At 39.4% G+C, this 25420-nt stretch overlaps 4 protein-coding genes across 6 annotated transcripts; 1 reads left to right on the forward strand and 3 right to left on the reverse strand.

Annotated features, from left to right (window-relative positions):
* Positions 1–44: 44 nt before the first annotated feature.
* LOC102716070 lies at positions 45–3482 on the reverse strand. Of its 2 annotated transcripts, XM_040528277.1 has the most exons (5): positions 3289–3482; positions 3148–3202; positions 2424–3060; positions 1805–1891; positions 45–1676 (listed from the first exon to the last, which is right to left on the reverse strand). In XM_040528277.1, exons 3-5 carry the CDS (start codon positions 2769–2771, stop codon positions 477–479), a joined length of 1635 nt encoding a protein of 544 aa, XP_040384211.1. In that variant the 5' UTR covers positions 2772–3060; positions 3148–3202; positions 3289–3482; the 3' UTR covers positions 45–476. The 2 variants fall into 2 exon arrangements, with proteins under 2 accessions (XP_040384211.1, XP_006661843.1); XM_006661780.3 differs by lacking the exon at positions 3148–3202.
* A 3233-nt stretch (positions 3483–6715) lies between these two features.
* LOC102711378 lies at positions 6716–9129 on the forward strand. The gene is made up of 7 exons (XM_015841692.1): positions 6716–6824; positions 6934–7051; positions 7136–7179; positions 7445–7555; positions 7977–8069; positions 8158–8276; positions 8593–9129. The coding sequence occupies exons 1-7, from the start codon at positions 6736–6738 to the stop codon at positions 8715–8717; spliced, it is 699 nt and encodes a 232-aa protein (XP_015697178.1). The 5' UTR covers positions 6716–6735; the 3' UTR covers positions 8718–9129.
* Positions 9130–9418: 289 nt separating this feature from the next.
* Positions 9419–10911, reverse strand: LOC102716349 (54S ribosomal protein L19, mitochondrial). 2 transcript variants are annotated; one of them, XM_006661781.3, is made up of 2 exons: positions 10697–10911; positions 9419–10196 (listed from the first exon to the last, which is right to left on the reverse strand). In XM_006661781.3, the coding sequence occupies exon 2, from the start codon at positions 10173–10175 to the stop codon at positions 9708–9710; it is 468 nt and encodes a 155-aa protein (XP_006661844.1). In that variant the 5' UTR covers positions 10176–10196; positions 10697–10911; the 3' UTR covers positions 9419–9707. The 2 variants fall into 2 exon arrangements, with proteins under 2 accessions (XP_006661844.1, XP_015697177.1); XM_015841691.2 differs by having other exon boundaries at positions 9419–10201.
* Positions 10912–11528: 617 nt separating this feature from the next.
* Positions 11529–18052, reverse strand: LOC102716627 (pre-mRNA-processing factor 19). Its single transcript, XM_006661782.3, has 18 exons — positions 18020–18052; positions 17854–17939; positions 17689–17760; positions 17467–17529; positions 16813–16899; positions 15509–15650; positions 15302–15420; positions 15003–15119; positions 14611–14706; positions 14466–14525; positions 13592–13666; positions 13054–13158; positions 12811–12927; positions 12623–12700; positions 12451–12547; positions 12170–12221; positions 12009–12079; positions 11529–11922 (listed from the first exon to the last, which is right to left on the reverse strand). Exons 1-18 carry the CDS (start codon positions 18030–18032, stop codon positions 11789–11791), a joined length of 1584 nt encoding a protein of 527 aa, XP_006661845.2. The 5' UTR covers positions 18033–18052; the 3' UTR covers positions 11529–11788.
* Positions 18053–25420: the final 7368 nt, after the last annotated feature.

Genomic DNA, 25420 nt, shown 5'->3' on the forward strand with positions numbered 1-25420 from the left:
AATTTCAGCTATCTATAATAGAAATTTCACATTGCAATGAAAGATTAAGGCTTTTCAAGAGAAGATCACTCTTTTTGCCATTATCAAGCAAAACTATATATTGCTTCCCTGGATCAGCAGTTACTAGAGCCAATCCACACCAATGCTCAGAAGAAATTGCTTCAGTGCTACCTGAAACATGCATTCTGGCATTGGATTATGGATCATATAAATTGATAATCAACAACAGTTAGGGAATTGAACTTCATCCCTACTATTTCAGTGCGATAACTGTTAACATCGAAGGGCTAAAAGGCCTGTATAGCCGCTACTGTAAACAACCATCCAAGGAAAGAAAATATACATTTCTACCACCGAACCTACAGAGAATGTACAAGAAACATCTCTTCCTCTTCCTAGGAAGGAAGCCAACGAACCAGCTTGTCGGTAACGCCGGATTTATTGTCCATGAGGTTCAGAAATACAAAGGTTGTTTGTCATGGCTCTGCTGAATCCCAATCCTCAAACTCAAAGTCAAATAGAAAATCTAGAGAATCAGATCCTTGCGCATCTCTCAGATGAGCAGCTTTTATTGTTAATCCATTCGCAGGGGAACTTACATAATTATTAAGATGAGCTTCATCGGAAATAAGACTAGGCTGGTGAGTCAGATGAGGCAGAATTTGCGTTGTTTGTGTAGGACCATTGCTGCCTGTCATGCCATTGGACACGCTCTGCCCATTAGAAGGCATCACGTTTGCCATTGCTGGAACAGGCTCACTATGAAGACCTACCCCCTGGAAGGCAGAATCCAGAGGTTGGGAAGTCGTCCTGACTGGCTGCTGCAACTCACCGGTGCCCATATTGTAATCTGGTACCCCCAGATCAGTTGCTAGGCCATCAAATATGTCTTGCCAGCTTTTACCGAAAACATCCATAGCTGGCTCAGGCAGGAATTGTGTTCTCTGAGCTGTAAGAGAGGTGCACCGAGGAAATTGTGGTCCTGTAACATGCGTTCCATTTGCAGCAGCCTGATAGGATGATGCTGACTGATCTTGTTGCCCTTGAAATGCTATTGGAGCACTTAGCGATCTCTGAGGTGGATTTTTCTGAACAGCACCAAACAAAGCTCTTGGCGCAACTTGAACTGGCTGGGATGCATGTGGCGATGATGGCTGATGCAACAGGGTATTGTTTTGAGCAGTAGAACCAAACTGGTTATCATTTAGAGTTGCCAAGCCTGGAGAGGTAGCCCCTACTCTTTTGAATCTTGTGCGTGATTGAGTAATCTGAACAGTCAGAGGATTACCTTTTCCAGCCCTAGTTGCAGGAGAAGCTCTTGCTGAATTGACAGTTCTCCCTACACTCGGTGAGACTCTTGCTGAGGTATGTCTTGTTTGGTTTAAGCCCTGGTTTACAACATCCACAAGATTACTTTGGTCAGCAAAATAAGTCGGATGTGATTGTGCAAGTGGTATTTCACAGTTTGTATCTTGCTGTCCAGGTGACGTCATTGTTGGGTATACAACATTCTGGCGCTTTTCTGGATGAGATGTTGGCAGACTTTTGCTCTTGAATGTTTGTCTCAGTGTTTTCCACTTTTTTTCCTTATCTGTAGCATGACAATGATCAATTATCTCGGTGCCCTTACCCCAATAATTGCATGGGGCTGGAGTGTCACATACATAACAGTGGCACTGCATTTGAAAAGCAAACAGTGAGATCATGTCAAAACAAAAGCAATAGGCTGCTCAGTTAGCAGATTCACTGCATCAAATTGGCATATGAGCAACCGCACCAGGAGAGGAAACCATTTGCTACTTACCATGCTACAATACTTCACGTGAGAAGTGGTGCCGAAGGGCAAGTTAGAACATAAATGGCGGGAATGAGGGAAGTCCCTGCATGCTACCTGCGGATAAATAGACAATTGCTAGCTAAGGAAAATAATAAAAGATATGAATGCTACTGCATGTACACTCCACACTGTGGTTTCTGTAGAAAATTGTGAAAACATACACTTTGTTATTGAACGTGACATGAACGGTACATATATTCATAGACAAAATAGGCAAGCATAGATTGGAAATAAAATAATATACACGCACTAAATCAACCTACTTCCGCACTACAAGTTGAATAATGTATTTTAACCATTTTGAATTTATTCAAATCTCAATTCCACATCACTGAGCATAGTAAATTGAATTGAAGTATGCAATGAGTAACTAATCCTATAATGCCACGCATGCGAATTGGGCACAATACAGCCATCCAAAGTTATAAATGGCGTATTGCGAACATTTTCTCCCAAATATTAGGGTGCCTGAACATTTCCATTTCATCTCTATATACATAGCCTCCAATATACCAGGGAGTTGCTTCAATTTCATGCACAGATGCAACAGTACACATCAAAATAGAAGGAAGCAAATACTGCATACCGGTCCTTTCTCCGCAACGATCTGCAATTCATCGGAGCTTCCATCTCCCTCACTCCCCTTCTCCCCCGCGACGGCGGCAACCACGTCATCAGGGTCACCATCTAGGACCACGCAGTCGTCGTCGTCTTCCTCCTCGCCGCAACCAGGCTTGCTCTTCTTCTGCTGCGCCATCGGCGGCGCCGACAGCTCACCCATCACCTCGAGGTCATCAAAGTCATCCGAAATCGCCCTCTCCTCCTCGCCAAGAAGGTCCGCAATCCACCCAAGGGAATCGACGGGCGCCTTCTTGGTCGCCGCAAGCCCTTCCTCGTCGGAGCTGATATCCACAACATCAAACGCCGACGCCATCCACCACCCGAAACAACCGCACACCGCCGCTCTCCAAGAATCAGATTTCGCCCGGGATACCAAGAACTGGATCCAAACAAGTCGACGACCACCACGGATCCGGAACGAGAGACGGCTCCCAAGAAACTCCACCAGGAGCACGCCCTGCCCAATCGGAAAAAAAAACGCGATCTTGCGCTGCACAAGCCACCGATCGGCCGCCGCCGCTGCCGCCGCCGAGCTGAAAAGGGGTTTTGCCGCCGGAAAAAAGGTCGAATTCCGGATCGATTTGGGCGGTGAAGAAAGCTCCCTGCAAGCAAAACAAAAATCGTGAGAGGAAGAGCACGAAAAACCACTAATCACAGGAGAAATCGCTTTGCAACAAAGCCAAATCAACCTCCGACGCTCCGATTGAAGCAGCCGCAACGACTAGACTCCAAAAGCAAAAAAGTCTCGAGCCGAGCAAAATCGCCAGCCGAATCAGCCAGGAGTAGGAAGAAGAGAAGCGAGCTACTACTACTGCTAGTGCTAGTGCTACCTCAAGAAGAACCCCTCTTCTCCACCGTGGCGCCGACGAGGATGGGAGGGTGGCGATGATGAAGCCGAGACCTTTCTTCTTGCTCTCGCCGCATCCTCTCTAGTCTCTCCCTCCCTACCCCAACCGCGGACGGAGCGAGCATGGGAGCGGAAAGCAGCAGCAGGAGAAGCTAAACTGCTCCTGGGGCGTGTGCGCGTGTGTGTGGGGGAAAAGAAAAAGAAATACCGAGAGAAATTGATTTCTCGCGCTTAAAAATCTGGATTTTAATAGTACGTTTTATACATCGTCGTGATGGTTTTTTTTTTTTTTTGGAAACTATGGGCAAAAAGGCATTTGGTTTGCTTTTCTATAAGCGAAAAATTGGGGGTAGAGCGGTATCGGGTTACAGGGTTTGGAGCTCTGGGTTTGGATTGATTCGACATGGGCGGATGGCTTCGCTTTGACTTGACCTCGTGTTTAGTTCGCGGATAGGGTGGGATGTGTCAAATATATCATTAGATTGTGGGATATGTTAGTCTTAATTTTTTTTTTGGAAGGAGAATTTTTTTTAAAATATTTTAATAAATAATTTTATTACTAAACCTCGGAAAAAATATTTTTACCGTATGAACATTTTAGGTATGACAAGACAACGCTGTCACACGGTGTGGTTGACATGGCAGGCTTCGCCACGTCACTGACAATGGCGTGACAAGCCTGCCACACCAAAAACTCTGCGTGACAGAGTTGTTTAGCCACGCCAATATTGGTGGCGTGACCAAAAGGTTTATCCGGTGGAAATATTTTCTCCTAAGGTTTAGCAATAAATTTATTTATAAAAAGGTTTAAAAAATAAAAAATTTCTTGGAGGGATGGCCGGATGGGTTGGACCATGTTTTGCGTTTGGTTGGAGGGATAAGATGCGATGGAGTGGATCTATCATATGTTTGGTTTGAGGGATGGACATAGGATGGCTAGATGTGATTATATTTCTATAATGACTCGAATAAAATTACGAGATATTAGGATTAAGACGTGAATAAACTAAATTATTTTTTATGTATATTTATACAAATAATATATTTAAAATAAATTTAATAAATGGAGTGGATATTTCATAATTAATAAATGGATACATAGACGCGTAAATCTTTTGTGTATTCTCGACAAAAAAAATTTATATCACCCGGTAGCACATGCTCCTGCAGGACGCCTAGGATGAGTTGATCCCGCCGATTTGAAGGGATAGGTTAGATCCGAATCTATGAGAAATATTTCTTTTCGGGGTCTAACATATCCCACCCATCTCCAAACCAAACAGACTCAGCATGGAAGCTCGACAACTCGTTATTTTGCCAATAACTGATTATAAGCCATAGCAATTTATTAATAATAAAAAATAAGTTATAGGTAAAAACATCATGTAACTTTATTAATTTAAAATCAATACTGGAAAAAACTATGATTAAAAAACCATAAATCTACTCCACAATAAAGTTATAGAAATTAAATTTTGACAATAATTTATAATTAGAAAAACGTATTTCATCCATTTTAAAATTTATAGGGATTATTTTGTTTTGGTAGGATAAAATTTTAAAAATTTATTTTCTCTAACGAAGCCAAATGCATTATATTTTAAATTTTAAAGTAAATGGCCGGTCCTTAAACTTATGGCGTGGTACCACTTAGGTTTATAAACTTAGAAAATACATGTTTAAGTCCATAAACTTGTTTTAATGTACTATCCAGATCCGTAAACTTGTTTTAATGTACTATCTAAATGTATCATTCAGTCTATGATTTTAGACGTTAAAACGAGTTTATAGACCTAAACGTGTATTTTAACTTACCACGTGAGGGGCAGTTGGGTCAACTCTCAACGCTAATAAGTGTAATAGTTATCATATTAGGATGCATCTCCAAAAGATGCTGTAGTTGCGTAATCAGTTAGGAGTAGTTAAAATTTAGAAATGCAGCGTGCCCGTTCTGTTCACATAGGATTTCCAAGTTTATATCAGCCTTGTATTTTCCCTTCGAGTTATATTTATAAGCCAAAATTTAAATTTTTAATTTTAAATGAAAGTAGATTTTGAGTTCTTTATGTCCTAGTTTATTTTTTATTTTTTAATCTTAACTTTTAGATCGCTAAACATGTATATACAAGTTATCTTTATAAATTATTTTTTATTTTTAAATATATCGTTTGATTTTTTTTAAACAAACATCCTATTGTAGTAAATTACAGTTAAAATAGAGTAGTCAGAGCTAAGTGGGTTTGTGTATAAGATATTTTGGCTTTTCTTAAATTTATATAAATACTAACGAACCTATCTATATATATATATACATTTTATATTTTATATTGTAAAATATTTTAGCTATGCATAAATTGATCTATTTGATCTTTGTATATACATTTATATTCACTAGCATTTATGTAATTCTAGCAAATGCTACAAAATCTTAAATTATAAAATGAACATACATAATAGTATGTTGGCTTATAAATGAATTAGAAAAAAAGAACTTGTAACGAGCATCGATTATCGTAAAAAAGGATATCACATTCAGTAAGAGCATCTGATTTGCATTAGTGGGAGCCACTCGCCTACCCTTCTATGCATACGTTTTATCTCTTTCGTCCTTAGTGGGTTTTAAGCATCTAATTTCTTTTTATCTTAACATAACACGTAGTATGTCGACAATAAGATTTGTGTCCTTCGGACATGATTAGATAATGTTTCAGACAATCAATTAAAGAGTAGTCTTAAAATTTTGTCCGAAACAACAACCAAAGATGACCAGAGCATAATATGAGTTACAAAGAAGTGACGAATAATAAAACCATCTTTTCGTCCTGGTTAGCGAACGCGTTATTTTTTCCTTCAATATATTGTTTAGCATATGTATAAACCGAAAAAATAACGCAATAGTTTATAGGTCACCCATTTGACTTGGTCAATGTGCCAAATAGACAATCTTTTTATATAGTGATGTCCATTTCGGGAGCCAATAATTTGTGTCAAAATATTTAAACACCTGGTCGGAGTAACTTCTTCAAACACCATTGCCAATTTCTTTGAATTTTTAGTTTTTTTATTTATGAGAAGAAAAAACAACAGTGTCTCCCTTGCAATCTACCTTTAATCCTATTTGGAAGATTTTCTATCAAAATGTTCTAACGCCTCACCCAGATTATAAAAATACATAATTATAGAATTCAGAAAATAAAATAAGCTTTTTTTAAAAAAAAAACCAGCATTTGGATTTTCAACGGCTGCTTGTCATAATCCTTTTTTCCCAAACACCTTTGCCAAAAAGGTTGAGTCGATGATCCACACCGTTGGTTTAGATGAACGGCTAGGATGAGCCAAGCCATTGGCCGTGGCATTCTGCCAAACACCTCGCCGGCGCCGCCGTCTCCTCCTCATCCCGGCGAGCAAGAGCAATCCCCTCCCAGCAGCAATGGTGCATAGGTTCTTCCCCTGCACGTCCTCCGCCCCGCCGCCGGCCGAGAGCACCGGCATCGCCCTCGTCTCTGGTCCTCCTTGCTGGTACGCGCCTCACACTCCCGTTGGCTCGCTCGCTCGCATCGCATCGCTCAGACGAGCTCCCTCTCCTCTACCGTGATGAGCTCACTCCACTTCGGGGCGCTGCAAACAGCGGGAAGACCTCGCTTCTCTTCCAGTTCGCGATAAACCGTGCGACGGAGAGTGGACGAGGCGTGGTGTTCATCTGCAGGAAGGGGAGACTGGAGAACAGCCCCCCTTTCTTGTCCCATGTGAGATGCCCTGCTCCGCTCATTCACCTGTTCATCATTTCTGAAGCTAAATCTTTTCCTCTTATTTTTTCCTCTCTTTTTCAGGGTATTGATCCGTCACACAGTGTGCTTCAGAGAATCCACATCAAGTATGAGCTCTCTCTGGGTATAGTTTACTAGTATTTGTGAGAGAGAGAGAGAAAAAAAAACTTTTGTTGAAATGTGGATTCATAGTTCATTGGAAGTTTGATGGATGTTGGAAACTGATGGTCTGTGAAATTTGCTTGCTATTTTTCAGCTAACAATATGGTCTTTGATTGTGTTAATAATATGGCAGAACCTGATGGCTGATTCATGCTACTTCAAGATCAAAAGATGAGACTATGCTCAAACTTGGGTATTCTTTGCTTGTAGATACGTTGAAGATGATGAGGGTATCAGAAAGTACTTTGCTGCATTCCACCTGCTTGACAGCTTTCCTGCTGCCGTCATTGTTGATGATTTTGCAGATTTCTTCTCGGAAAGGTATATTTTTTTCCTGTTATCTTGCTTGATATTGACACTCATCTGTGTGCATCTCCAATTCCATGTTCCGTGAGACAGCGTGAACCTTCGTTATGCAATCCCCTTTCTGCGGATTTCATCATTCTAGATATATTTGTTCTCAACATCCCATATGAGAATTTGGGAAATTTTAGCTGTGATAATGATCTAAGTTTTTTTGTACAGAATGCTGCGTGTAGATTTGTCTCCCAGTTCTGTATGTTCCACTATTGATATGGTTATTGATTGCTTTACTGAAAGATGCATATAGACAACCTGTTTTCGCAATTTTACTTTAGGGACTATCTAATCTAAAGCACTAGGATTGATCCACATCAAAACAAGAACTTTATACACTACAGTAACACAATGACTAGTTCTGACCATGCTGAAACTACAATAGGAGCTGCCAGCAAAGATATGGAAATGCTAGGGCTCGGGATCTAGCAGTGATTCGCATGTTAGCTCTATGTCAAAATGCCATTACGCATGCCAAGTAAGTGATAGATTCAATGCCAGATCTTTAATTAATTTTCGTCATGTTCCTTTGTTCCTTGGAATAAACATCTCAATCTCTATCCTAGTGCAAAGCTCGGAACCCCTGGGTCTTGTAATCTCTTGCTCTCTGATGTACATCAAGGTGACACCCCAAGATCCCTGTTCATTTACAAGAGATGGATAAGTTCAATATATACAATCCAAGGTAAATTCCGCCAGTTGGCATTTTAGTGTTCAACTATATTTTTTTAAAAGTAAACCTTTGTTTCTATTTTGCTTACCATCAGCTCTTGGTTTCATATTAAGATAGAAAAACTTTTGCACTTACATAGAAATCGTTATGGTTTGGAGATTTTTCTCATCTTTTATATCGAAGTGAAATTACAGTTCACTCCATTTTTTTCCATGTGACCGAGTTATATCAGTTTCTGGTCTAAGACAGTTCCTGCCTTCCTGGCAGTTACTGTAAATTTCGTCTTGCTTTCTAGTATATGTTTGCATGATTTAGTTTACTTCCTTAGGTGATGGCCTAGGATCCTACATCCTCAAGAGCATTAACAGTTCAGAATGTGGGTCCAAAGGAAGAAGAGCCAAGTATTCAATAGCACTGCAATATCTAGTGCTTGAACATATTGGTTATGCATAGATCATGTTCTTTTGTTCAGCCCCAGCACCCCTAGATGTAGAATCATACCTTAGAGAAGCAGAACAAGAAGTCTGCAACAGCAGGCAGCAACTTATGAATGCATGAAGAGTATCAATTCCTACCGGCACAACTGTTGAGTTTGTTGTAAATGAGACTGCATGTTCACTTGAATGCTATTAGGTGAATAGATACTGTTCGGCTTTAGGAAGACACGATCTCCAGATACCCCATTTTTATTTTTATCCAGGAAACCCAGTAACTGTTCCTTCTACATAGTAGTCAGATTAATATATACAGATTTGAGATTTAGTTTTTAGGAAATACGGCCGTTTTATCTCCCAGTAAATGTTTATTTGCTACCAAGTAATTTTGTTTGATTCTCCTTTTGACAAAAGAAAAGAAAAGGGTGTGTGTGTTGGGGGGTCTCGAATTCTCTTCAATTCACTTCGAAAACAAGATGAATGTATGCCACAGTGAATCGAAATACACTGCTAAACCGACAATCTACGATTTCACTGAATAAAACCACCAGAAAGTTCTGGGATTAAAATTGAAACTGCGAGCAACATAATGGGCAGTTAAAGGGTGAAAGGCAAGCTAGATGAATCTTTAGAACCAGAATTCCACAAGAATCACAGATTAACTGGAAAATTATCCTGCTTATATGAGCAAATGGTGCATTCAGGGTTGGACTTGCAAAGTTCACCGAGGCCTGATGAGTTCCATCATCAGAGAAATCCATTATTTTCAATGTACCATGACTACATTTCATAAATCAGCATCGCTGAGAACCTTCTGTGGGAATTGCATATTTCAGTTCAGAATTGCAGAGAGAAAAATGCATGTACTGAAGGTTATTTCAGAGGCACGGGACTCATTAAGAGCTCAATAAAACAGTGCACACTCTACTTCCCCAACTAAAAATTAGTAATACACAAAATCATTGAGCAACCAGCCAACTCCCCCATGATCAAAGATGGGCCAACCTGCTCATAGATCTTTAACGATCTCGATGCCCATGGAGTTGGCTGTGCCAATGATTGATTTGCACAACGCCTCGACTGACATGTGCTTGCAGTAGGGGTCAGATTGCTTTAGCTTTGCTATCTCGTAGACATGGCGAAGCGTGAGCGATGACACCATGACATGACCTGGACGACTACTGGCGGTCTCAATCCCTGCTGCCTTCTTGAGGAACCATGCGACAGAGGGCGACTTGACTACGAACTCGAATGTGCTGTCCTTGTAAGCAGTTAAGGTAACCTGCATAGGAGTTTCTGCCTTGTACTTCTGAGTCCTTGCATTGAAATCTTTACAGAATGCCATCAAGTTCAGCCTATAGAAACCCAGCGCCGGACCAACTGGTGGCGCAGGGCGGGCAGCACCAGCCGGGACGATAAGGCGGATCGTTGCCAACACAGGCTTCCGTGCAACTGCATCTTTCAGAGTTGTTGCCATTGTTGTCTGACTTCCGAATATCTGCACTGAAACAAGAATCTCCATCAAAACCAGTAACGCTTTCAAAGAAAAGCAGCAGGAAATAAATGAAAGAGAATTCAGAGAAATATTTGGTGAAACTTGGAAGGCAAATTCAGTGGACGTAGGCTTCTATTATTGAATGAACTTGCCGTTAACTTAACAAGCTTCTAATGCCTCAAAGAACTTAAACTTCAGAAAGGAGTAATTTTCACATGGCCCTCTTACACTAGCAAATCATCTCTTCTCCCCTCTTCTCACCTCTATCTAGAAAGTTAAATCGGCACCAAACCCTGGCAGGTTCAGTTGAATCCCCATGCTTTTTGGGAACAAAAAAAATATATATATATTATTAGTCTGCCTTAAGGCTATTATTAAGGCAAATTAAGCCAGATCCAGAAGAGAACCTATCTAGGGTTGGTTCATGATGCAGGTTCATGATGAGAAAATAAGTGCGTGGATAGAGAGATGAGAAAAGAGGATGTGGGTGGATGGATGCTCACCGGTGAGGATGAAGGACGACAGCGCCCCTGCTCGCGGGAGATCGGCGCAGGCGGCGGGAGGAGAAGCCCGTCCTGGGCCGCCGCAAGGGAGAGCGCGGAGTCGGGGAGCTCGGGGCGGCGGCGGCGAGGAGCTCCGGGATCGATCGATGTGCGAGAGACGGCGGTGTCGCCGTAGTTTCTTAGGGTTTAAGCTCAAGGCCCATCCGGCCCATTAGTGTTACCAGTCAACTCGATGATTTAGGCTACTTTACTGGAGCAGATTAAGATAAACGATTTTCCTTGTTTTCTGTCTAAAATATAAGCATATATTTCTAGTATTCAGATTTTGTTTCACAAGCATTTTTATATTTACTCCTATGATTTTAATCATTCTAATGATTCCAGAGCTGATCAGATACTTAGTAAGAAAATTAATTTAATTTAAAACTCAAAATTTAGCAGTGAAATGACTAAAAAGAAATCTTTTAACATCATCTTACATTCATGCTAAACAAGTTAGCTCATCCAAAACATAATTTCCACCACCCAGTTCGTATCCAACGGCCCAAAGCATCTATGGTGGTAATAATCTACAGGTGTTCAACGTAATTCGAATGTCACCAGATTCACATTCAAAACATATTCTGTGAGGTTCAAATAAACAAGATGATAGATTCAAACGAAAAAGAATACGGTGGTTCAAAAGCTGATAAGCCGACTATAAAAATTCCATCCCATTCCATTGTTTCAAATTAAGAAGATTACCATAAGCTGCTCTGAGAAACATATATCTCCGTTAGCGCATGAACATAAGGTAATCGTGAATTTTAGACACATTCTAGATTAATTCACATGTCTGCAAAGTCGAGCACTAAAGCATTGTATTCATCTCCAAAACAAATCGTATCCTCATTAGGAAGTTAGTAAGGCCTACAAATACAATAACAATGTCGAATTTGTTTACATCGACCAAAGCCCAGACGACTGCTCCCGCGAAGGAACCTTCTGTCTCCCATTATATATGCCTCCAAACGCTCAGCCAGCCCAGCCACCGGTAAAACACACTGCAGGGAGCAGTTCGCACAGGTGAAAATGAAAGTACAATGGGTTTCATCACTCTTCCGATGGTATCGTCTCGCCCATTTGGTCATCATCTCCAGGAAGCCCGAATATCCGTAGGTTACGGTCCATCGAACCTACGGCGATGTACTTTGCATCAGCGCCAAACTTGACATTGGTCACTCTCCCTGCGAAAGGTAAGCCACAGAAGTTAACAAGTTAGCTGAACTCGAGCACGGATGGCAACTGGGAATGGGGGCAGAAGGGGACAAACCTGTGCCTGATAAATCAGGTAAGGTCTTGACAAGATTCCACTCGAGCTTAACATTAGCTACTTGGTAAACCCTGAAGCCACAAATAGAGGTATTAAATATCTTGGTTTACGATATATAACAAGCACCAAGAGGTGGCAATTTGCAGGTTTTAAAATAATACCTTGTATCTGAACCACCAACAGCTAGATAGCTTCCACTAAAATCAAATTCCACTGCAGGACATATGAAAAACATTTAGAGGCATCCTTCCAGCTACAACACTAAGCCAGAGTAACAAAATCCTCAAGAGCAACATATGTGTAGGGTGAACTACCAAAATAATCTGCCCTGTTTGCTATACCTATGCATATTGCACGTGTATCACTCACAATTTACAGTGATATTCTAAAGTTTTCTGCCGTGTTCTCCATGTGCACTGTTGAGTATGTACAAAGCTCTTACCAGAATTTGTCGGTGTGTCCGTGTCATACGGAGAGATGGTCCTAAAATTTCTTAATTTCCGAAGATCCCAAAGTTTGACGCCATCAAGAGCAGCAGTCTGTACAGATATGATAAAAATATCAGAACAAAGAAATTCGATATTTTGCAGACTGCATTATGGAGATATGCATACCGCTAGGAAGTAACCATTTTCAGAGAAGGACATAGCAGTTACTGGTCCAACATGCCCCTCAAACTTTGCAACATTTGACTAGAGACAAAAAAAAAAAAGATGATTGTTAGCAAGGTATTTCAAGAGCAGACAAGCTTGAATGTGTTTGACTCCATCAAAAACTTGAATGTGTTGCCAGAGTATCACACCTGTGTCTTCACATCCCAAATTTTGACAACAGCTTCAGTGGTCCCTGTACCCAGGATAAGACCATCTGGGTGGAAAGATGCAGATGTATATCCCTCTTCTCCTGAAGCCTCACCAACCTGGTAATAAAGATCGTCATTTAATTCATAAACATCTTGGGAGCTAACATAGAAAGCATGTGAGTGTGAACATGGCTGAATGGGAGCAAGAATGCATGTGTACATGAGAAAGATAATGGAATAAACCTGTGTGAGGCACGATCCTGTTGAAATATCATAGAAGCACCAAGTGTTATCCTTGGAAGCAGTCACAAAGTACTTCTGAGTCGCATGAACTGTAACAGCTTCAACCTGAGAGATTTTGAAAATCAGTTAAGTTTGAAACAACAGAATTTGCATTAACATTATTTATATTATATATATATAATGTGGTAGAAGTTTTAAAGGACTGCGGTGGAATTTTTCACATGTCTGGTAAGTAACTATAAAACATGAATGGACCAGAGTAGCTAACAGTAAAGATGGAAAAGAAAAGTTTGTTAGAGAACTGCATTCACAGTATGACTCTTTTATAGAAGAGTGTCCAGTTAAATATGCAAAAATGTGTTAGTAACATTTGTGACAGATCCTTGGTTGATCAAAAATTCGTAAATGTTTTCAAGTTTACTGTAGCAGATATATAAAAGGCACACAAAGGAAATATTAACCATACTCGTGCAAGAGAATACTCTATTGCCAAGAATGTGAATTTATTATCAGAAGAATAATCCACGCAATTGCTAACCTCGGCAGTATGATCTTTCAATGTATGGATGCAATTGTAGTTTCCCTCCTCACTTCCTTGCCAAATTCGAACAGTCTGCATATTTGCAAACAACTCAGTGAAGAATAAACCGCAGAAACTAATCATCAGACAGTTGGAACAACAATGAAGTTAACACTTTTCAATCTGCTTGAGACCTAAAAAGAACGAGCACCTACATATGTTTCCCCCATTACCTCCATATCATATTGTAAGGCTTTCCAGCCTTACCTAGATTCATCAATTGATCCATGTATATAATTTGTATATGTGTCTAGATTCATTAGCATTCATATGAATCTAGGCAAAGCTAAAAGGTCTTGCATTGTGAAACAGAGGAAGTAGAAAAGAACAGGAATAACATTAACAGCTCAATGAAAACATAATAAATTTACATTGTCTTTGCATTTCAGAAGCTAATCCATCATAAGAACCTTGAATCAATAAGCTATTAAAATACTTAGGAACTTCCAAAAAAATAGCACTGATGCCAATCCTTCTTTACTACCATGGTATACTTCCACATCTCCATAATCCATGATACACTCTGATTTACAGCAAACAAGTGTGTTCCGACAGTCACTGGAAGATCATCCAGTGATTCCAGCCTAAGCAGTTCGTTCATTTGGGTGGACAGTCGACAGGTATTAGGATTTCACAAATTTGAACTACTAGTTGGTTTGTATTGGTTAGTTGGCTGCAAGCCAACAACCAGCAGCATAAGGAACATAGATATGGTCCATTTGGTTTGCAAACATGCCTGATCCAGTCAAGTATGAAGCTAAATGACACAATCAACTTGCTAGCAAATTCAGAACTTGATTATTGTACAAATATCAGAGAAAAAAAGGCTTACCTTATCTGCCGATCCAGTTACAAAGAGCTCATCCCGAGGAACAAATTTCAAACTGGTTATCTACATACGAAGGTTCCAAGTTAAGATAAATTTAAGATTTAGACTAAAATTCAATAGAGCGCATCAAAATAAAATGAGGGAAAACCTTCTTTGAGTGACCAGTAAGTGTGCACAAAATTTGACCAGATGGCCTGTCAAAAAGCACTGCATTTGTATCGATGCCACCGGTTGCAATAATGTCCTGTTAATTCAGAATAAGAACAAACTAAAATAAGCATTTTAAACACAGTTTGCCATAACCATCAAACTACTAACTTAAATCCCAGACAAATCGAACAGATGAAAATATAAAATAAACTACATGCATACCAAGCTTTTATGGTTATAAGCAAGATGTAACATCAAGTTGCAGGTACAAATAGAAGCATTAGTAATGTAACATTCAAATAATGCAGAATCTTTCACCTAATTGAACTGAACAGGATTAGACCATAGAGTGTATGATATTCAAAGCAAGGTACTACCAGAAAAACTTACCTTTGAAGGATGAATATCCATAGACAAAATGCCTGGTTTGTTTGTCTTGTGAAGTGGATGACTGGAGATCTGAGTATGTTTCTCAATTGCATCAATTGATGCCAAAGTTGGAGGAACCTATGAGAAATATAGAGAACTGTTATCTTATTGAAATAAAGCGTAAGGATGATAACCAACACTGTGAAATAATGTCCTGGTGAGATGAGACAACATTCATGAGATGCCTTAACTTTCAGATAAAAATACCAAAGCATGCCTTAGACCTTGTTTGCAGCATAACTATGAGTACGGATATGTACCTGGCGTTTCTTACGGTGCGCAGAGAGCATGGTATTGCACTCTGTTAGTTCATCAATCATCACAGGGTTGATACCAGGACGAATCTTCTTCCCATCAGGTCCAATTTCATCTTCAAATGCTGAATCCAACAAAGGAGAGCTATGAAAAATCTGAAATTATAAGTAGAAATTTACTTGAACAATTTCAAACTGTCATAAGCTAGGAACCTCTTTTCCCGTTGGAGACAACAGCTGTAGGTGCAGCTCCTGCCATTGATGCAGGAATTTGTCTTTCAGCTTGAGCCAAAAGTGCTCTCGCTTCATCTCTTTCCTTCTTCAATCTAGCTATAACACGGCAGGCAGCATCATGCTGGAAGGGACATACAACAACTAAATGGATCAGATGCAGGAGATACTGAATGCTCCTAAAAGCAAGTGCATTAACCAATTGATAGCATTTCATTAAAACAATATTTAGCACTTAACCCGCAACAGAGCTTTTTAATCAAATACTGAACAAAAATACAGTTGTAAAGACAAGCAGGCTAAACAAAGTTTTGTACTTCAGACATTTTCCTCAATAGCCTCACTTCTTAACATACCAACCTAATAATAATAATAGTTCATTGTTTTCAAGCTCAAATCAAACCTTCGCCTAGAGCCCTAAGCTACCAAAATATCACCAGTTTATACGGTATGCACAAGAACCCAGAACAGTGAACAATCTTTGGAGAATGCAGTGTTGGATTAGCAAAAATTTCTAGAGCCAGTGAGTGATAAGCATCTTTCCTTCAGCTTATGAAAACATAAATTGCAGTACTCATTTTAATACATCGCACAACAGAACAAACAAGGACAAACATTTCAGTCAAATTAGCAATGCCAGTACAAAACTAGTGGTGGTTTGCAGATTGGCAAAGTTTAGTTAGATGGGTCAACAGACCAGGCCAACATTGTTGCCCACTTCACCACAGGATCAGTGCCAGAGTGCTAGGAAATAAGCCAACAGCTACACCTCGCACATATGCACAACAAGAAGCATAAAAGGAAAAATAATATGTAAATCATCACAAGCTGTGTTTGGTACTATAAGTGCAAAAGCACAAGCACCAGCAGGAAAATAACTCTGGCAAATGACAAATACAAAAAAGATATATAGTTATCAAGGGACAAAAGAATGAATCAAGATGGGTAATCACTAGTGCAGATTACAGAGATGAAGGCATATAGAAACAAGAGTCAAGTTAAATTCTGAATAAAAATTCAAAGAAATTTTTATTGTCTATGGAAGACCTGCATACTACTGCATCCACTCTGACCATAGACAAATCAGTAAATAACCACCAGAGTTCCTAAAAGAGAACAGCCTCTTCCATAACAATCAAACATGCTGCTCTGAACAGACCCTTCATCAGCTAAAGATGGTAAACTACGTACAAATACAATCAAATGCATAATTTGTTAAACGAAGGGTAGATTTTGACTTAATGTGATACAATATAAGAGAAATTTGGCATAGGTAAAAGGCATACCTGATATAGCGCATGACTAAGTTCTTGTCTAGCTGTATGAAGCTGCTGCTCCAAAGCAAAACTAGAAAGCATGAGAGCATCCCACTCCTGTAAAAGCCATGGCATAGTTCTAGTGAGAGCTAGAGTGAGCCATGATGGGTTCTTACATGATGTGTTTAGCTCCATGATTTTTTGACAGTGGAGAAACTGGAAAAATCCAAGCACGGTACTAGATGGTTCTACATAATAGTTAAATGAGATAATTTAAACTTAAGGGGATGCAAATTAAGGAAACAAATACCAGAAAATTAACACCACCACAGGATCTATGAGTCCACTTTAAATATAAGCAATGAGCAGGCAGTTTCCCAAGCTCCAATTATGAAGCTTAGAGAGTTTATCCCTCTATTAGCTTGACAATGATTGCAAACAGCAAATAACATTCTGCCGTATTATAGGCTGGTGTTCTATGGAGAAGGGCACCTAACATTAAGTCATCCCAAGTTCTCCATAAAGTTTTAATCTTTAACATTAGAAGCATAAGATAAGAATTACTTTAGGTTCAGTTCTAAATTTAAACAATGTAAAAATAATTACCAAAGATTCAAAACCAGATCTTAGATACCTATAAACAAGTAAAGCACAGATAGCTATGAAGTTTGCAGAATCACTTACATTTTGGAACATCCCCAGGAGTCCAGGAATGCTTGCAGCCTGCAAAGGTCTGGGCTTCACAACCTGTGAATAGTATTGCATATTTTAGGTTTACATGGAAAATTTTCAGCTGAAAGTAATAACAACATCAGTTCCTCGTACAAAACAAAGGAAACTCCACACCACATGCTGCCGAGAGACTGCCACTCCAAAATTTTATCAGCATTCCACGGAATGCCTCACCTTGTTGGTCTTCACCGGCACGATGTCGTCCATGGTGAGCTCCTCCTTTGTGACCGGGCACTTCCCATGGTCCTGCGCCATCGCCAGGGCCACCAACAAGCACATCAGCTCAAACACGACACGCAAACGCGACACGAGATCTAAACCCGCGGGAGACAACCGAACCTCGATGTAGCGCTCGACGAGCCTCCGCTCGAAGAGCAGGCCCGACTTCTTCGACACCACCGGCTCATCCGGCACCTCGCCGGAGACTTCAAACCAGAGGCAGGGCAGTTTAGAAGCTAGGATTTCGGGGGAGAAGTGAGAGCGCCAAGACAGTTTAGAAGCTTACTTGCGCAGATCATGGCGGCGACGGCGACAGGAAGAGGTTGGGTGGAGCGAGCGAGCGAGCGCGCGCGCGCACCGAGGCTCCTCCCCCCAGGCGACGGCGGGCGGGGCGGGGTGGTCTCCGGTAGTGGCGGCGCGCCGGCGGCGGGGGGAGCGAGCAGGCTAGGGTTTTAATCCAAGCGGAGCGCCTGCGGAAAATCTCCTCGTTCCGCCGCGGTCCATTCGCGGTGCCTGAAATCGCACGAGTTCGATCTCATCTCCCCATTGGAATAACTGGGCTTTCTCCGAATGGTCTAGTTGGGCCTTTTTTTAGCGTGGCCCGGGTAAGATTGGTGGGCCGTTGTTGGGCCTGGAAAGCAGTCCGTGGGCTCTAACTGTTGTGGGCTTGTGATTAAAAAATCTGGTCTGATTGGGTGCGGACGGATTGGTTCAAACTCGTGGTCTTAAAGTCACGTTTGTTTCGGCGAGAGATTATTGTAATCTAGATTATTGAGTCAAATTACTATAAGCTGGATTATTACAAGCTAAAGTAGAAAGAAATGATAAAGTTAGGTAATTATTTTAAAGTATTCAAGAACAGTGAGTCTAAAGCCACCCAATAATCTAAAAATGCATATTTGGAGGAGTTTATCAGATTATAGTAATTTGGGCTCTAAATTATAATAATGTCATCTGTTTGTTTCAACTTCTAATAAGCTAGATTATAATAATCTCGAGCTAAATCAACAGGGCCTTAACTAGTCGAGTCGAGCTAGCCTTTTAGCTCGTGAGTTTAACGAGTCAGCTCACGAGTTGCTCGTTTAACTCATTAGTACCAAAGATTGGTATATTTTTATATATTTATGAGTTATTTAATTATGCTTTATTCTATAATTGTACCCAAACTATTATATTTAGTGAGCTTTTGGTTAGTTAGTGTTCATTCTTATATTAATATATGATAAAATGAAAAGTTTATAAATTATAAGGCCTGTTAACGAGCCTAACAAGCTAACTCACGAGCCGAACCGAGTTGACCCGTTATCCACCTCTATTGTAGATATTGTCACTAGAGTATCTCCAACATAGTTGCTCTCTTATTGTCTATTAGGCTTAGGGGTGGACAGAAAGCTCGTGGCTCGTTAGCTCGCTCGACTCGTGACAAACTCGGCTCGGCTCATTCCATTTTTCTAACGAGCCAAGCTAGCATTTTAGCTCGTTAGAGATAACGAGCCAGCTCAAGTTAGCCTGTGAGCTGCTCGCGAGCCTAACGAGCTAGACCAAAGACACAAGATTCACCGGTGTTCATTAATTTTACCCTTAAATGTATGTGTCAGTACTTTATAGGTTCACCATGTGATTTGTTGGTTCAAACTTTAATATTTAAATACAATTTCATACGATTTGCATGTTTGAAATGAAAATTTTCTTGTATAACCTATTGAAAAATTATTTAGGTTAACTTTTTATGCATGGCTCACGAGCCTAACGAGCCAGCTCGAGCTTTATAACGAGCCGAGCTGAGTTTTTAGCTCGTTACAATAATGAGCCGAGCCAAGCCAGCTCGTTATCTTAACGAGCTGGACCGAGCCGAGCTAGCTCATTATCCAGCCCTAATTAGGCCAACTCAATAAAAAATAGTGAGTTAAATTTATCTCTTACTCCAACAACTTTGACATCACACTCTTTAATTTGACGGTGTGTTCCACATATATGTCTCTAAAAACTTTTTTCTCTTTCCTTGTAGTTTTTTCGTTTCCCCACTACATTGTTTCTCTACCCACTCAACACATCATTTCACTAGCACACGGGCGGACTAGAGTCCGATAGTTGCTATGGTAGTGATTGATGAGGATGAGGTGGTGCAAGAGCGCAGGAGAAGACAATGACGGGAATGAGGCAGCACATGAGGATGGGAGACAATGGTAGAGAGGATGCGGGGATGACGACACAAAGAGGTGTCGAACTTGGGGATGGTGTGTAAGGAGTAATTGGAGCTGGAGACGTGTGTAGGCCCTTTACTGTTAGGAGATTGTTGGCGAGAGAGGGCATGATGGCGATGAGTGAAGGCGTCGATGCCCAAATGTCAAGGGGCGGTTGGATCCAGATGGCCCAACGACCGTGGGAGGCAAACGACGCAACGTGTTACGGGTTGGATTTGTCTAGATCTACCGTAAAGATGTGGAGATATAGAGAAAAGAGACGGGATAGAGTGACGATGCCATGTTTGGCAAGGCAAAATAGCTCTCCGAGTTTGGTCGATGAGGGGAGAGATTCGACTAACAATATTGTTAAGTTGGTTGGAGCATGTTTTTAATCAAGTTTGTCAACTTTGGTTTGGATAGTCCTTCGACCATGTGGTTTGAGATGCTCCTAGGGCAAAACTAGCAGTAATGGAAAAAAATTCGTTGAAAATATTAACAATCATAAGCAATACACATGCAAAATTCACATGGCATCGTTACTTTCTTATACACCAGTAGCACATAGCAGCAGCGGAGCTAGCATCCAGCGTTTTAGACCGGTTCATCCTTCAATGCCCTTCATCGCTAGTATTGTTAGTTTGTTATCGTGGATTACTAAAAATATACGTAAAAAATTGTTGACAATCAGAGAACACTTTTCGTTGTCTGGGATTGGTATGAATGTTGTCTCTACCACGAATAAGATAAATCGCTTGCTCGACATCTATTATTATACCTTTTAAACTATTAAACGGTGGGTTTCGTGAAAAACTTTTCATATAAACGTTTCTTAAATAATTAAATAAAATTATTTTTCAACATTTTAATGTTTAATTTTTAATTAACATATATTACCTCTTTTATACAGAGAGTGCATTTTTACATTGTTTGTGTTCAAAATTTGACCATCCATTTTATGTTTTAAAAAAAATTATGATTAGTATTTTTATTGTTATTAGATGATGTTATAAAATATAAATAATACTTTATGTGTGACTATTTTTTAAATAAAACGAACGGTTAAACATTAGATACGGAAATCCACAAGTACAGTTATTACATTGAGAAGGGTAGCGCTGATTATGATTTTGCGTAGCTAATGAGCTAATAAGGGAAAAAGAAGATACGACATGTAGCTTAGTGGTTGCAGTGATCTGAGTAACATTCAATGTCCTGGGTTCAAATCTTCATAGGAATATGAATTTTAGATTGGGTTAATTTAGAGGCTAAGTTCCTAAATTTAAAAAAATGGATGTATATATTAGATTAATTAAATATAAAGATCGGATAAAAATACCTTTCTCTTAAAAAATAAAAAAGACCGTCGGAGCAGTGAGAGTTTACCGTGTCACCTCAACCGTTACGCATCGGCTCCCGTTGTTGCCGTCCATTTCGACCTAATATGTCCGGCTGTCTCCGAACCGATTTTCTACCCCCGCGCCCGCGCCCGCGCCTCGCGGAGCCGGCTGAGCCGACACGAAGTCACGTACGTACGTGCATACGCGACCGTTCGCACGCGATTCCCACCCGGTTTTGCGCGAGGAAAAGCCGCACCAGCGTAGTACTACACTAGTGGAGTAGTAGCGTCACCCAAGTACGTGCGCGCGACGCGACGCGACGCCACATGTATTAAAATACGAATTGGTATCCTATAGAGAAAAAAAACACGAATCGGTATAAATACCGATTCATATTTTAATAGGGCCTGGTTTTTTTTTCTCTATAGGATATCGATTCGTATTTTAATACATGTTGTTAGACTTTTATACAAGTTTAATCATTCATTTTATTAAAAAATTTATGTAATTATCAGTTATTTTTATGCGATTGAAATTATTATTGAATATATTTTAATTGTAACTTAAATCTTTACCTATTACGTAAAATTTTTAAATAAAATAAATAACTAAATATATGACAAAAAGTTAACATAGTTCTCTATTAATTACATCGCGACAGCCAAACAAGTAAAGCTCCAACCCATTGTTTCAATTCTGTTTATGTAAACCAAAATTTAAAATTTTAAGTTTAAATTTGAAGTTAATTTTAGAGGATTTTACCAAAATTTATTTTTTAGATTGGCTTCTAGATCGCTAAGAATATGTGTATAAAAATTTTACTCATAAAATATTTTTTGTTTGCAAATACTATACTGTTTAGACAAACAATCACACTCCCTTCGCTGCCTGCCTGCCTGCCTGCATAGCTAGCAGTAGCTACAACTCCTTGCGTGCATTAGAGCAGGTACAATAGCAAGCTATAAGTCATCTATAAGTATATTTTAAAGAGATAAAAGAGCAGGTACAATAGCAAGCTATAAGTTATTTATAAGTATATTTTAAAGAGATAAAAGAGGAGAGAGAAAAGAGGCGGGCTACTAATTTGTAGCCAGCTATATACAGACTCCAAGATAAAATATGTGCATAACATATGAGACCATGTATTGATATTTTGTAACTAACTATTGTATGAATTAACTATTAAATTGACTATAAATAAATTAGAGTTAGTAATTAGCTACAATGTTAAACTTCCTCTTACACATGCCCGTGTGTGCAAATGCAAAAGTGCAAGTCGATCGACACCTGGCCCAGGGCGATTTGGCCTAGTGATGCACCCATACAAAGATTCCCATCTATCATAGGCACATATATATCCATCTATCTGTCTAGCTAGTGTGCATGGTGTGTTGTGAACAAAAAAACAAAAAAAACATCCATCACCAGGTCGTGATTGATGGACGACATGGATCGATGGATGTGTAATGCACGGGGCCGTGCAAATGCATGGCTAGCTAGCTACTGAGCTACTGCATGCTACGTACCGAAACTACCTCCGTGCTATAATAATCTTATTTTTTATTTTTCCGTATCCAACGTCTGACCATTCGTCTTATTTAAATTTTTTGTGAATAATATTTTTATTGTTACTAGATAATAAAATATAAATAGTACTTTATACATGACTAATTTTTTAAGTTTTTATACAAATTTTTCAAATAAGACGAATGGTCAAACGTTAGATATGGAAAAACGAAAAATGAGATTGTAGTAAGCTGGAAGATAAGAGAGGCTTTTGGGGACTGATGGGCATTGGTTCTGTCTGGTGTGCATGCTACGGTAGCTTTTCGGTTGTGCGTCTTAATTTGTTCGATCGATCGATAGATCTTTGGACTAATGACTGATCCTTTGGGTGCTAAGTGTTTAATTTGTTTGATGAAATGATTGATTTGTAATCTTGGACGTTACACGGGGCCATCGCGTCGGGTGTGGTTCCTTATTTGATCCTTCCTTTTATTAGAATTTTAGATTTTTATGGATTATTTGATCGCACGATGACTATATAAATGACCAAATAGGTACCGAAAAGTTGAAAAATTATTTTAGAAAGATCATATAAGGATCTTTAATATACACAATTTTTTTTATTACGAGGAAGTGTGTCCGCAATAAGTACTCATCTTGTCGCTTTATGAGAGAGAAAAACAAAAAGACATATATGCAAACAAAAAGTAATTTATAAATAAAATTTTTATATCTTCAAAAGAAAAGACTGGAAATTAAAGTATGATAAAAGGAATAAAATTAACTCCTAATTTAAGGTTTAAATTTAAATTTTGTTTATAAGCAAAAGCAGAAGCGAAAAACTCAATCCGCATAACAGCAGAACCATGGTACCTATAACGCTTCTGTCTGACATAAATTATTAATGAATTATCTTCAAGGGTTTATATTTGATCTATGTTTTGATATGATTTTGCCTTTGTATATTATCTTCTTGTTCGATAATAATAGTATAATTATACTTGATTAAAAATTAAATTAGATGTTGGTCTTGGTTGTAATTAAACAGGGTTCAATCTCAATACTAATGTTGAACCCATCTATATGCAGTCTCTACACCATGTAGCTACCAGCTACCACGTAGCTAGCTAGCTAAGTTAGCATGGTTTAATACTCCTACGTGCTAACCATGGCTAATTTAGTTGGATGCTGGCTAGGTAGACAAAAGCCTCAAGCCTTTTTATCCAGGATTCTAACAAATATATCTCCAAAGATCGCCCAGTAATCTCCCGGTGATGACCGGACGAACGGTCGGTGCCCTAGATGCCGGATCAATCAAGATATGCGCTTTCACATCACATCGCATCTGAGCTAGGGCTAAACTAAGTTGTCTTGCCTACAATGATTTGCTGCTCGCCGTGCAGCCGACGTGACGATACCAAACGGCCGATCGGATTCGACGCTAGAGCCACGGCATGTCGCGTGTATTTGTCGTGCACCGCTGGGCCGTCGTCATCAGCTGGATCGCTTCCGCTCACAGCGAGGGGAAATGACAACTCTCACTCAGATCTTTTAACCTTTTGTTACTCTTTACCGGATGGATTTTGTCCATTGGACAATATTATGGTCATGTTTGATTTAGCCTAAGATTATTATGATCTAGTTTATTAAGAGTTAGGTAAAACAAATAAATAGATTAGTATAATAGATTATTACAATCTAGAGACTAGCTAGATTACTACAACCTGATAAGTTCATCCAAAGATACTTTTTTAGATTATTGGATGGATTTAAGCCTACTGCCCTTCAATACTTTAAAATAATTACATGTATTTATCATTTCTTTTTTACTTTGTTTTATAATAATACAGCTCACAATAATCTAACTTAATAATCCATATTACAATAATTTCTTGTTGAAACAAACATGTCCTATGTGAGATGAGAGTGACAAATCTATTGCCACTCCCCCGAAAGTAGGTCTCGTAACAATCTTAAGTTTTTGTCTAAAGATTTAAGAGTTGGATTCAAAATAAGGTGGACTGAAATTTATATATATAGTGGTTAAGTACACTTGTGAAAGGATCCAAGGACGTTGGTCCATTACCAACCCATTCCGTAAGAGTGCCAAATGTTAAATTTTCTACCATCGCTACCGCTGGAAGAGGTAACCCATGCATGACTGGCGTAACCAACGAGACGAAATCAACACGTTATCTAACGTGTAACCAACCAAACTAAATATTGTTTCATCCTTAGCCCAATTAGTGTAACCAACTAAACGACCCCTCTTACATGGTTGCACTCCTCTATTCAAGCCAACCCTAGCCTGGTAAAACATACAAGCTATGTTAGGATGGCAAGAACTGAACACACCTTTATTATCTACTACAATGATATACTTTACCGTGTACATGTGTTCATGATATACTTTACCGTGTACATGTGTTCCTCTACTCTATTTTTATAAAGTACCAAGATGTTCTATAGGTGTTTACAACTTACAAGATACTAGACATGTATCTCCACACTAAGTGTTCGATTGTGCCATTTCTTTATGTTATAGGTTACTCATGCCATGGCCATTGATGTGTAGCCTTTCACTTCATGTCTATCTTAGTATGGAAAGAGTGGAAACAATGCACCTGATGTTCTATGACTGGCCAAGAAGTAATTATT

Source organism: Oryza brachyantha, chromosome 10 (genome assembly GCF_000231095.2).
Source record: "Oryza brachyantha chromosome 10, ObraRS2, whole genome shotgun sequence".
NCBI classification, from domain to species: domain Eukaryota; kingdom Viridiplantae; phylum Streptophyta; class Magnoliopsida; order Poales; family Poaceae; genus Oryza; species Oryza brachyantha.

Excerpts from the sequence above, each read along its gene's own strand:
- LOC102716070 (XM_006661780.3), bottom strand. The coding sequence starts at position 2,771 with ATGGCGTCGGCGTTTGATGTTGTGGATATCAGCTCCGACGAGGAAGGG. Across the intron at positions 1,892-2,423 it reads TCGTTGCGGAGAAAGGACCG|GTAGCATGCAGGGACTTCCC; the intron begins GTATGCAGTATT and ends ATTTATCCGCAG. Across the intron at positions 1,677-1,804 it reads ACGTGAAGTATTGTAGCATG|TGCCACTGTTATGTATGTGA; the intron begins GTAAGTAGCAAA and ends TTTCAAATGCAG.
- LOC102711378 (XM_015841692.1), top strand. The coding sequence starts at position 6,736 with ATGGTGCATAGGTTCTTCCCCTGCACGTCCTCCGCCCCGCCGCCGGCC. Across the intron at positions 7,556-7,976 it reads GCAGATTTCTTCTCGGAAAG|GAGCTGCCAGCAAAGATATG; the intron begins GTATATTTTTTT and ends AAACTACAATAG. Across the intron at positions 8,070-8,157 it reads AATGCCATTACGCATGCCAA|TGCAAAGCTCGGAACCCCTG; the intron begins GTAAGTGATAGA and ends TCTCTATCCTAG.
- LOC102716349 (XM_006661781.3), bottom strand. The coding sequence starts at position 10,175 with ATGGCAACAACTCTGAAAGATGCAGTTGCACGGAAGCCTGTGTTGGCA.
- LOC102716627 (XM_006661782.3), bottom strand. Across the intron at positions 17,530-17,688 it reads TGCCGGTGAAGACCAACAAG|GTTGTGAAGCCCAGACCTTT; the intron begins GTGAGGCATTCC and ends TACTATTCACAG. Across the intron at positions 15,120-15,301 it reads CGCACCGTAAGAAACGCCAG|GTTCCTCCAACTTTGGCATC; the intron begins GTACATATCCGT and ends TATTTCTCATAG.